Below are 13,687 nucleotides of genomic sequence, written 5' to 3' on the forward strand. Positions count from 1 at the left end.
ATCTTCATTTCTTAACCACACAACCAAGTTGTAACTGCAAACTGTCTTAATATTCATGCTCATGACTTCATGGTAAAGTACTGTATAACAAGACACACACAGACACACACACACACACACACACACACACACACACACACACACACACACACACACACACACACACACACACACATACACACATGCACACACACACACCAACATTCAAGTAGCAAAGGTAAATAAAGCTGCTGGGTGATGACAACGTATTAAATAATTTAAAAGCAGCCACAGACATCTCGTGGAAGTAATTCAACAATACATGTCCGGAGGTTGCCTACAGCCACAGCTAATACCAATAATGAACGTATACATTAATTTTTTCCCACAATGGACTTGGTGATTAAGTCCATCCTTTTCTTGATAGCCTTGCTAGGCTAGCGCCATCAGTCAACACACTGGGACTAGGCACCTTGGGACTAGACAAACTGGGAACAGGCACACTGGGACTAAGCAAACTGGGACTAGACTAACTGGGACTAGACACACTGGAACTAAGCAAACTGGGACTAGACAAACTGGGACTAGAACCCACTTGGACTAGACACACTTGGACTAGACATAATGGGACTAGGCACACTGGTACTAAGCAAACTGGGACTAGGCACACTGGTACTAAGCACACAGGGACTAGAGACACTGGGACTAGACACACTGGGGACTAGGCACACTGGCACCAGGCACACTGGTACTAATCGAACTGGGACTAGACACACTAGGAACTAGGCACACTGGCACTAGGCACACTGGTACTAAGCGAACTGGGACTAGGCACACTGGGACTAAACACACTAGGACTAAGCAAACTGGGGCTAGGCACACTGGGACTAAGCACACTAGGACTAAGCAAACTGGGACTAGGCACACTGGGACTAGAAACACTGGGACAAGGCACACTGGGACAAGGCACACTGGGACTAGGCAAACTGGGACTAGTAAAACTGGGACTAGGCACACTGGGACTAGGCAAACTGGGACTAGACAAACTGGGACTAGGCACACTGGGACTAGGCACACTGGGACTAGGCACACTGGGACTAGACACACTGGGACTAGACACTGGGACTAAGCACACTGGGACTAAGCACACTGGGACTAAGCACACGGGGACTAGACACACTGGGACTAAGTAGACTAGGACTAAGCAAACTGGGACTAGACACACTGGGACTAGGCACACTGGGACAATGCAAACTGGGACAAGGCACACTGGGACTAGAAACACTGGGACTAAGCACACTGGGACTAAGCACACTGGGACTAGACACCTTGGGACTATACACACTGGTACTAAGAAAACTGGAATTAGACAAACTGGGACTAAGCACACTGGGACTAAGCACACTGGGACTAAGCACACTAGGACTAAGCAAACTGGGACTAGACACACTGGGACTAAGCACACTGGGGCTAGGCACACTGGGATTAAGCACACTAGGACTAAGGAAACTGGGACTAGGCACACTGGGACTAGGCACACTGGTACTAAGCAAACTGGGACTAGGCACACTGGGGCTAGGCACACTGGGACTAAACACACTAAGACTAAGCAAACTGGGAATAGACACACTGGGACTAAGCACACTAGGACTAAGCACACTGGGACTAAGCACACTAGGACTAAGCACACTGGGACTAGACACACTAGGACTAGTAACATTGGGACTAAGTAGGCTAGGACTAAGCAAACTGGGACTAGACACACTGGGACTAGGCAAACTAGGACTAGACACACTGGGACTAGGCACACTGGGACTAAGCACACTGGGACTAGACACCTTGGGACTAGACACACTGGGACTAAGTAAACTGGAACTAGACAAACTGGGACTAGACACACTGGCACTAAGCACGCTGGCACTAAGCACGCTGGGACTAAGCACACTGGGACTAGGCACACTGGGACTAGGCACACTGGGACTAAGCACACTGGGACTAGACACCTTGGGACTAGACACACTGGGACTAAGCACACTGGGACTAGACACCTTGGGACTAGACACACTGGGACTAAGTAAACTGGAACTAGACAAACTGGGACTAGACACACTGGGACTAGACACACTGGCACTAAGCACGCTGGGACTAAGCAAAACGGGACTAGGCACACTGGGACTAGGCACACTGGGACTAGACACACTGGGACAAAGCAAACTGGGACTAGACACACTTGAACTAGGCACACTGGGGAAAAGCAAACTGGGACTAGACACACTGAGACTAGGCACACTGGGACTAGGTACACTGGGACTAGGCACACTGGGACTAGACACACTTGGACTCAACACTGACTCGTCCCTGAGGTGTTTTGGAGGCTAGCACACAACTGCACTACTCTGTGTACACACAAAAAACAAAAAACATGAAAAATTCCATGCGTGCAAATTCATTTGTCAACTTAAACTCCCACTTCATTTCTCAGCGGAGTTTCATCCCTCACACGCTCCTTGTCAGCCAGTGTGACTAATCACACGCACACGCCGGCCCTGGACTTGGCCGGCGCAACGGTGGAAAGAATGGGCAGTAATTGAGCGGAGCCAAAGAAGAGTGTGATGGATCAATCAGCACCTTTGCGCCATCAATCACTGCCCTCGCGTCATCACTTCAACAGCCGGGCATGGCCTCCAGGTCACGTGGTCGCGGTTGAAGTCCGGAACACGTCTTAGCCAGTAAAACCTCTTCCAGTCAAATCAAGTCTTTATTTTTAATTCCTTAAATTAGCCTAGTAAGGCTATTTATTGGAAATCATTGTGATTTCTGACCCTACATTTATCTTCACAGCAACTCCTGCCTGGTTTTTAATGAATACTTAGGCCTACTGTACAGTGGGGCAAAAAAGTATTTAGTCAGCCACCGATTGTGCAAGTTCTCCCACTTAAAATGATGACAGAGGTCTGTAATTTTCATCATAGGTACACTTCAACTGTGAGAGACAGAATGTGGGAAAAAAATCCAGGAATTCATATTGTGGGAATTTTAAATAATTTATTTGTAAATTATGCTGGAAAATAAGTATTTGGTCAACCATTCAAAGCTCTCACTGATGGAAGGAGGTTTTGGCTCAAAATCTCACGATACATGGCCCCATTCATTCTTTCCTTAACACGGATCAATCGTCCTGTCCCCTTAGCAGAAAAACAGCCCCAAAGCATGATGTTTCCACTCCCATGCTTCACAGTAGTTGTGGTGTTCTTGGGATGCAACTCAGTATTCTTCTTTCTCCAAACACGACGAGTTGAGTTTATACCAAAAAGTTCTATTTTGGTTTCATCTTCACATGACATTCTCCCATGTGCTCTCTGGCAAACTTCAGACGGGCCTGGACATGCAATGGCTTAAGCAGGGGGACACATCTGGCACTGCAGGATTTGACTCCCTGTCGGCGTAGTAAGTAACCTCTGTTACTTTGGTCCCAGCTCTCTGCAGGTCATTCACCAGGTCCCCCCGTGTGGTTCTGGGATTTTTGCTCACCGTTCTCATGATCATTTTGACCCCACAGGATGAGATCTTGCGTGGAGCCCCAGATCAAGGGAGATTATCAGTGGTCTTGTATGTCTTCCATTTTCTGATAATTGCTCCCACAGTTGATTTTTTTCACACCAAGCTGCTTGCCTATTGTAGATTCACTCTTCCCAGTCTGGTGCAGGTCTACAATTATTTTCCTGGTGTCCTTTGACAGCTCTTTGGTCTTGGCCATAGTGGAGTTTGGAGTCTGACTGTTTGAGGCTGTGGACAGGTGTCTCTTATACAGATAACGAGTTCAAACAAGTACCATTAATACAGGTAACGAGTGGAGGACAGAAGAGCTTCTTAAAGAAGAAGTTACAGGTCTGTGAGAGCCAGAGATCTTCCTTGTTTGAAGTGACCAAATACTTATTTTCCACCATAATTTACAAATAAATTCTTTAATATTCCTACAATGTGAATTCCTGGATTTTTTTTTCACATTCTGTCTCTCACAGTTGAAGTGTACCTATGATGAAAATTATAGACCTCTGTCATCATTTTAAGTGGGAGAACTTACTAAATACTTTTTTGCCCCACTTTATATTTGTGGAGATGTTGCCACAGTTTCCCACGCAAAGCATGCAGCAACAGGTGTGTGTGGATATCAACACTGCACGATTTTGGACAGCAAAGCCTCGTTTATCCCTCTTAATTGCTTCCAGGCTTGAATAATTCATTATAAATCCAATATTTTCACACTTTCAGCATAAAAAAAGCACTTTTTAAACACAGAGAACCTTGTAAGCATGAAATAACACCAACATAGTCAGAGTTGAGGTTTATTTCACAATCAGGCTCAGCCAATCAGTGGTTTGTTTAGCTATTTCTATGCTTGAAAATACTCCATTTAATCCAAAAATAAGTACAAAAAAAGGCGCAAAAATCGAACCGCGATATTGCGAAGAACGACTGTGGGGGAAAAAATATATTTTGGGTTTGCCTGGGACCCCAAACAATGACCTCAAAACCGTGGCGTTACGCAAACATACTCGCCGTTTAGGGGTTAAAAAAAAAAGTATAATTCAGGATAAAGTAGAAAAAATAACAATGAAAGACAAATGTTTCTGCCAATCATGATATCAGTAATAATACTAATAATGGTTGAAATAATATTGATGAACAAATATGATAATAATATGCTGAATAAAGGAAAATATATTTTAAAAACATAAATATATATATTTTTTTCCTACTAAAAAAACATGGATTTATGTGAACATACAGTATGATAATTAATAATAATCAGAATGATAGTGGTTACAATATTGTTAATAACAAATGATGATAGTAAGTTAATTAAAGGAAAATAAATTGGGAAAAAAGTAATTTTTGTAGTTTTTTTTCTATTGAAAAACTGTGGATTTATTTGAACATACATTATGGTCTTTAAAGGGTTAAACCCCCCAAATTCATATTTGATATAAAATTCAGGCTGAAGTACAAAAAATAACAATGAATGAAAAATGATGTTGCTGCCAATCATGATAGTAATAGACATAATAATAATTAATAATAACAATAATAATAACAGTTAAAAATGTATTAGTAAAAAATATGATAATACGCTAGTTAAAAGAAAATACATTTGAAAAACATAATTATTTTAGTGTTTTTTTTAAATTAAAAAACAGTGGATTTATGTGAACATACAGTATGGTCTTTAAAGGGTTAAACCCCCCAAATTCATATTTGATATAAAATTCAGGCTGAAGTAGAAAAAATAACAATGAATGAAAAATAATGTTGATAACATTCATGATAGTAATAATCATAATAATAATTATTACTAATAATAATTACAACAATGGTTAAAATTGTATTAATAAAACATGATAATACCCTAATTAAAAGAAAATACATTGGAAAAACATAATTATTTTAGTGTTTTTTTTTATTAAAAAACTGTGGATTTATGTGAACATACAGTATGCTCTTTAAAGGGTTGAACCCCCCAAATTCATATTTGATGTAAAATTCAGGCTGAAGTAGAAAAAATAATGAATGAAAAATTATGTTGCTGCCATTCATGATAGTATTAATCATAAAAACAATAATAATAATAATGGTTAAAATAAAATGTATAAAAACATTTGATAATAAACTAATTAAAGAAAATGTTATTGATTGGAAAAACACATTTATTTTAGTTTATTTTTCCCCCCATTAAAAACAGTGGATTTATATGAACATACAGTATGGTCTTTAAAGGGTTAAACCCCCAAAATTGATATTTGATATATATTTCAGGCTGAAGTATAAAAAGACAAATAATGAAAAATGTTGTTGTTGCCATTCATGATAGGAATAATCTTAATAATAATAATAATAATAATAAAGGTTTGAATAATATTAATTAAAAACTATGATAATACACAAATTAAAGGAAAATACATTTGAAAAACATTATTTTGTTTTTTTTTTCTATTAAAAAACAGCGGATTTATGTGACAATACATTATAGTCTTAAAGGTTTAAACCCCCAAAATTCATATTTGATATATATTTCCGGCTAAAGTACAAAACATAACCATTAATGAAAAATGATGTTGCTGCTAATCATGATAGTAATAATAATAATGGTTAAAATAATATTAATGAAAAAATATGATAATACCCTAATTAAAGGAAAATACATTGGACAAAAAATATTATTGTAGGGGTTTTTTTAAATTAAAAAAACAGTGTATTTATATGACCATACAGTATGGTCTTTAAAAGTTTTTAAAGTTCATACCTGATATATATTTTAGGTTGAAGTAGAACAAAATAACCATTAATGAAAAATGATGTTCCTGCCAATCGTTATAGTAGTAATAATAATAATAATAATAATAATAATAACCCAAACATTCATATTTGACATATATTTCAGACTGAAGTAGAAAAAATAACAATGAATGAAAAATTATGTTGTTGCCAATCACCAATCATGATAGTAGTAATAATCATAATAATAATAATAATAGTTAAAATAATATTAATAAAAATGTGATAATTAATAAAAGGAAAATACATTTTAAAGAGATGATAGAAATAATCATAATTCATAATAAATAAAAAATGTTGCAATAATATTAATAAACAATGATGATATTAGAATAATTAAAGGAAAATGAATTAGAAAAACCAAATTATTTCAGTTTTTTTTTTCCGATTAAAAACAAAATTCATATTTGATATATATTTCAGGCTGAAGTAGAAAAAATAATAATTAATGAAAAATTATGTTGCTGCCATTCATGATAGTAATAATCATAAAAATAATGAATAATAATAATGGTTACAATAATATTTATAAAAACATTTGATAACAAACTAATTAAAGAAAATGTAATTGATTGGAAGAACATATGTATTTTAGTTTTGTTCCCCTACCCCGCCCCCCCCCCCCCCCATTTATGTGACCATACAGTATGGTCTTTAAAGGGTTAAACTCCCAAAATTCATATTTGATATACAATTCGGGCTGAAGTAGAAAAAATAACAATGAATGAAAAATTATGTTGCTGCCAATCATGATAGTAATAATCATAATAATAATAATACTAATAATAATCATAATAACAATAATGGTTAAAATAATAATAACAAATCTGATTATAATGCACAAATTAAATGAAAATACATTTGAAAAACATGGTAGTAATAATCATAATAATTTATAGTAATAAAAACAATAATTTATAATAATAAAAATGGTTACAATAATATTAATAACAATTGATGATATGAGGCTAAATAAATTAGAAAAATATAATTTACTTTTTGTTTATTTTCTATTAAAAACAGTGCTTTATGTGAACATACAGTTTAGTCTTTAAAGGGTTAAACCCCCAAAATTCATATTTGATATATATTTCAGGCTGAAGGAGTAACAAAACACCTATTTTTGGGAAGCTGCCATTTTTAATGATCGGGGTGAAGGTCACACAACACTCTCCTTACCTTCCTCCCCGCCTCGTTGTTGTGCAGGTTCATCAGGCGGCGCGGCGTCTTCCTGATCTCCCGGGCGTCGACGAAGCGGCGGGAGAACTCGATGCCGTACTTGAGGTCGGCGGAGCAGCCGCCCCACTTCCAGCCCTCCTCCTGGTTGTAGTAGCCCTGCTTCTCCCGGTCGCAGCCGCACTGGCTCAGGTTGCCCTGGCTGCACGCCGCCGTGATGGCATGGGCCACGCCCGCCGCCGTGATGGCGTAGGTGAACGCCGCCTCCCGGCTGCCTGGAAAGAAGACGACATGGATGCTTTTCTCAGTCAGACGGCTTGATGACAGGTGAGTGCGTGCACCCGGTCTGACATTTGTGCGCCAAAGCTTGTTTAGAATCTTCTTTCCGAAAAACAGCCCTGAGTGGACACACTTAAGTAGACGACGGGACGACTAAACGTCCTTCAAGACCGCATTCTCTGTCCTGACCACAAAGCATTCCTTTGTGATTAGGCAGCGAGGCCGTGGAATGTTTGCAGGAGGTGCTGTCCAAAGTGCTGAATTCCTGGACGGAAGCACCTCCTGTGTGCAGCAACCCTCAAGTGCAAACTGGCCCGTTCAGGTCTGGCTGCCTCAGCGACCCCCACCGAGACGCCTCCTCGCCGCCGCCGCCCCCACCCACTCGGGCCTTGGCGTCGCAAACACACGTCGCCGAGCTGCAAGATAATGCCAGGCTTAAAAAAACAACAACAACAAAAACTGACCTTTTTGAAGGAGAAAGTAAACCTGAACAGCAGTTTTATCACAACATGATTTTCCATTCAACCACTTTCAAAATACACTTGTCGGCACACAGGAATCGTTCCCAAATAACCGTTGTTGCCATTTACAAACCCCGTTTCCATATGAGTTGGGAAATTGTGTTAGATGTAAATATAAACGGAATAGAATGATTTGCAAATCATTTTCAACCCATATTCAGTTGAATATGCTACAAAGACAACATATTTGATGTTCAAACTTTTTTTGCAAAAAAGTATTAACTTTAGAATTTGATGCCAGCAACACGTGACAAAGAAGTTGGGAAAGGTGCCAATAAATACTGATCAAGTTTAGAAATGCTCATCAAACACTTATTTGGAACATCCCACAGGCTAATTGGGAACAGGTGGGTGCCATGATTGGGTATAAAAGCAGCTTCCATGAAATGCTAAGTCATTCACAAACAAGGATGGGGCGAGGGTCACCACTTTGTAAGCAAATTGTCGAGCAGTTTTAGAACAACATTTCTCAACAAGCTATTGCAAGGAATTTAGGGGTTTTACCTTCTACGGTCCGTAAAATCATCAAAAAGTTCAGAGAATCTGGAGAAATCACTGCACGTAAGCGATGATATTACGTACCTTCGATCTCTCAGGCGTTACTGCATCAAAAACCGACATCAGTGTGTAAAGGAAATCACCACATGGGCTCAGGAACACTTCATAAATCCACTGTCAGTAACTACAGTTGGTCGCTACATCTGTAAGTGCAAGTTAAAAGTCTACTATGCAAGGCAAAACCCATTTATCAACAATATCCTGAAACGCTGCCAGTTTGGCTGGGCCCGAGCACACCTAAGATAGACTGATGCAAAGTGGAAAGGTGTTCTGTGGTCTGACAAGTCCACATTTCAAATTATATTTGGAAACAGAGGACGTGGTGTCCTCCGGAACAAAGAGGAAAATAACCATTCGAATTGTTATAGGCGCAAAGTTCAAAAGCCAGCATGTGTGATGATATGGGGGTGTATTAGTGCCCAAGGCATGGGTAACTTACACATCTGTGAAGGCACCATTAATGCTGAATGGTCCATACAGGTTTTGGAACAACATATGCTGCCATCCAAGCAACGTTATCATTGACGCCCCTGCTTATTTTAGCAAGACAAGTGTTACAATAGCGTGGCTTTGTAAAAAAAAAAAAGAAAACGGGTACTTTCCTGGCCCGCCTGCAGTCCACACCTGTCTCCCATCGAATATGTGTGGCATATTATGAAGCGTAAAATACGACAACAGAGACCCCGGACTGTTGAATGACAGAAGCTCTACATAACACAAGAATTGGAAAGAATTCCACTTTCAAAGCTCCAACAATTAGTTTCCTCAGTTCCCGAACGTTTATTGAGTGTTGTTAAAAGAAAAGGTGATGTAACACAGTGGTGAACATGCCCTTTCCCAACTACTTTGGCACGTGTGGCAGCCATGAAATTCTAAGATAATTATTATTTGCAAAAAAAAAAATTAAGTTTATGACTTTGAACATCAAATATGTTGTCTTTGTAGCATATTCAACTGAATATGGGTTGAAAATGATTTTCAAATCATTGTATTCTGTTTATATTTACATCTAACACAATTTCCCAACTCATATGGAAACGGGGTTTGTAGTATGCGCCTGTCATGTCTGTGTGATCATGTTTAGTTTTTTGGACACTCAGTTCCTGTTTTTGCACTTCCTGGTTTGTTTTGTTACCATAGCAACTCATTAGTTTTCACCTTGTCCTCATGTCACGCACCTGTTTTCACTGATCATGTCACTGCTATTTAAGCCTGTCTGTTTCTGTTATTCGTCCTGGCAACACCACCTTCTACCACCATCTATCACCCTCGATACCATTACCCACATCATGCCATGTTTTACAGTTCCACGTCAAGTAAGTTTTTGTTTATACTTCATAGTTTCTGCCTTTGTGCAAGTCTTTGTTTACATTAGCCAAGTTTGTTCTCCGCCTAGTGCGCGCCTTTTGTTCGCCTTTTTTGTAGTTATAGTGTTAAAATAAATATATGTACTTACATTAGAGCTGGGCGATGCATCGATATACGATATATATCGCGGGTTTGTCTCTGTGGGATATAGAAAATGACTATATCGTAATAATCGAGTAGACGTTCTCACGCAGCTGCGGGCTTTACACTCTCCTCGCTCTTACCTGTGTCTCCTCACAGACAAGCAGGCGCACATTCATACGTCACATACTGTTATGTCATACATCACATACGTATACGCCTTGCCCAGTGGATAGGTAGCGACGTGGCTAACATTAGCTATGATGCTAGCGGGTTGTTGCGAGACAAAAAAAAACTGCGAATCTTGTAACAAATGAAGGAATAATTAATTCCCAAGAAAAAAAGCATGGGGTGGCGGTGGATCGGCTTTAAGCGGGAATATGTCGAATAGACAACGTTAGTTTTTCATGTTTGGGGCACAAGCGTTGCTACCAAAAGTAGCATTACTGCTAATACGTAGCATCGTTTGAAAAGTCACCTGCTAATAACTTTAATAAATACAGTTTTGGTAAATTGACTTAGTTGTGATTTCCTTATTTGCATGAAAGTTTAAAAGTAGCATATACTAGTGCAGTATGAACAAGAATGTTTTAATGTAAACACATAGAATCATCATACTCTTGTCATTATATGTATCAGGTGTTCATTCAAGGCTAAGGCAAAATATCGTAATATGTATCGTATATCGCGATATGGCCTAAAATTATCGCAGTATTTAAAAAAAAAAGGCAATATCGGTTGGTTATGTTTAAAGTAATTTCTAACAATTGCCAGAACAACCTTTAACTGTTAATATCGGCTGCTGAGTTTAATTTATATTTTTTCTGCTGCTAATGTGCGTTTAATGAAAAATGTTGGAAAACCTCTTGTGGCTTCTGGGATGTGACGACCCAACTTTGGATGTTTTTAGCTAATGGTAGCGGTTTGGGTAGCCGGTGTTGCAGTAAGGATTCATACTCGTCGTGGTTTACCTGACGCATGAAACGTGATGAATTTGGAGAGTTGCGCTGTTCACTTAAGCCGCCAGATGGCAGTGGAGTGTTGAGTATCCTAAAATGCGTTTGGTGGCGATTCCAACTATGTAGAGTAGCGCTTTCCATCGTTTTCAGCAGATTGCATTACACCATGATTACAAGCTAGCCAATGGTGTTCTTGCTATATTTTGTTTTTGCTTAGAACAATGTTAAGAAGTTTAGTGGGTGTGAGGATTTTATTGTTTCTTTTTTTTTTTTTTTTTTTTAGCATTTTTGTCCTTTATTTGTTTTAACAAATCGGAACTACAATTTATGATTCGAAAATGTGTTCTTTCATTGTCAAAATTATTTGTTTTACAGTAAAAAAAAAAAAAAAAAAAAAAAACTAGCAGCTTTGTCGACAGTTTTACTGTAAAATCTACTAACTTTTTTACGGTGCGGTAAAATCTGTTTTGTTTTTCTATGGCAAAATTCACGGTTGTTTTAATAGCGCATTACTGTAAATGAAAAAACTGTACCACTTTTTAAAAAATTCTTACAGTAAAATAACCGTGAAAAAACAAAAAAAGGTTTTACTCGAAATTTCCTGTCGGCCCCTCTTTTAACTTTTATTGATGTTGCTTTATAATACTATTAGTTTTTAATCACATTATAAGTTTCTTTATCTTGTCTCTTCTTCAGTCTGTAACATTTAAAATGCTTTATAGATGCATGAAAGTTTAAAAGTAGCAAATATGAATGCAGTATGAAGAAGAATGCTTTGATGTTTTAATGTGTTTTTAAAGTGCACTTTTGTGCATGATGTCACACAAGATATTTCAAAAAGTGTCAAAATAAAAATGAGCTGCATGATAGGAAATCCAATAGTGTATGTCCTTGACTATGTGGTAGGTTCCTGCAGACGTTATCTCCTTCTGTTGCTGACTAGTATTTTCATACGGTGTTGATGTGGAAATGGCTGCTCCGGCATTTTGTGGGTGTGACACCAAATGGAGATGTTGACATGCGGAGTTTCAAGGACTCTTCATTCTCTTTTTGTAGCAACGCTTTTGCCGCATACTTGTTTGATATCTTCCCGCTTGAAGGCAAACCACCGCCAGACGATGGACCCCATTTAGTTTTTCTTGGGAATTAATTACTGTTCCTTCATTTGTTACCAGATTGGCACCTTCTTTCTCTCGTGTTACGACTCTCACCTCTCCGCTTTCACCACAGCTAACGTTACCCACCCTGCTACTTTTTGTAGCAACGCTTTTGCCGCATACTTGACATATTACAGTTGTCTGTTCAACATCTTCCCGCTTGAAGCCAAACCCCCGCCAGACGATGGACCCCCTGCTGTTTTTCTTGGGAATTAATTATTCTTCCTTCATTTGTTACCAGATTGGCACCTTCTTTCTCTCGTATTACCACTCGCACCTCTCTGCTAGCATCACAGCTTATGTCACCCACGCTGCTACTTTTTGTAGCAACGCTTTTGCCGCATACTTGACATATTGTGGTTGTCTGTTCAACATCTTCCCGCTTGAAGCCAAATCACCGCCAGACAATGGACCCCGTTTTGTTTTTCTTAGGAATTAATTCTTCTTTCATTTGTTACCAGATTGGCACCTTCTTTCTCTCGTATTACCACTCGCACCTCTCCACTAGCATCACATCTAATTTTAGCCATGCTGCTACCTTTTGCAGCAACGCTTTTGCCGCATACTTGACATATTACCGTTGTCTAACATCTTCCCGCTTGAAGCCAAACCACCGCCAGATGATGGACCCCGTTTTATTGTTCTTGGGAATTAATTACTCTTCCTTCATTTGTTACCAGATTGCCACCTTCTTTCTCTCATATTACCACTTGCACCTCTCCGCTAGCATCACAGCTAATGTCACCCACGCTGCTACTTTTTGTAGCAACGCTTTGCCGCATACTTGACATATTGTGGTTGTCTGTTCAACATCTTCCCGCTTGAAGCCAAATCACCGCCAGACAATGGACCCCGTTTTGTTTTTCTTAGGAATTAATTCTTCTTTCATTTGTTACCAGATTGGCACCTTCTTTCTCTCGTATTACCACTCGCACCTCTCCACTAGCATCACATCTAATGTTAGCCATGCTGCTACCTTTTGCAGCAACGCTTTTGCCGCATACTTGACATATTACCGTTGTCTAACATCTTCCCGCTTGAAGCCAAACCACCGCCAGATGATGGACCCTGTTTTATTTTTCTGTGTAATAAATTATTCTTCCTTTGTTTGTTACCAGATTTGCACCTTCTTTCTCTCGTATTACCACTCGCACCTCTCCGCTATCATCACAGCTAATGTTACCCACGCTGCTACTTTTTGTAGCAATGCTTTTGCCCCAAACTTGACATATTACGGTTGTCTGTTCAACATCTTCCCGCATGAAGCCAAACCACC

The 13,687-nt window shown here is 39.0% G+C and overlaps 1 protein-coding gene across 2 annotated transcripts in view; it reads right to left on the reverse strand.

Moving 5' to 3' along the window:
* Positions 1 to 13,687, reverse strand: part of wnt7bb (wingless-type MMTV integration site family, member 7Bb) — a 152,666-nt gene that overhangs the window by 23,069 nt on the left and 115,910 nt on the right. For both annotated transcript variants that reach the window (XM_061916857.1, XM_061916856.1), the window contains exon 3: positions 7,492 to 7,763. In XM_061916857.1, coding sequence (XP_061772841.1) covers positions 7,492 to 7,763 — 272 coding nt within the window. The remainder of the gene's footprint in view (positions 1 to 7,491; positions 7,764 to 13,687) is intronic.

This window comes from Nerophis ophidion, linkage group LG12 (genome assembly GCF_033978795.1).
Source record: "Nerophis ophidion isolate RoL-2023_Sa linkage group LG12, RoL_Noph_v1.0, whole genome shotgun sequence".
Classification (NCBI taxonomy): Eukaryota; Metazoa; Chordata; class Actinopteri; order Syngnathiformes; family Syngnathidae; genus Nerophis; species Nerophis ophidion.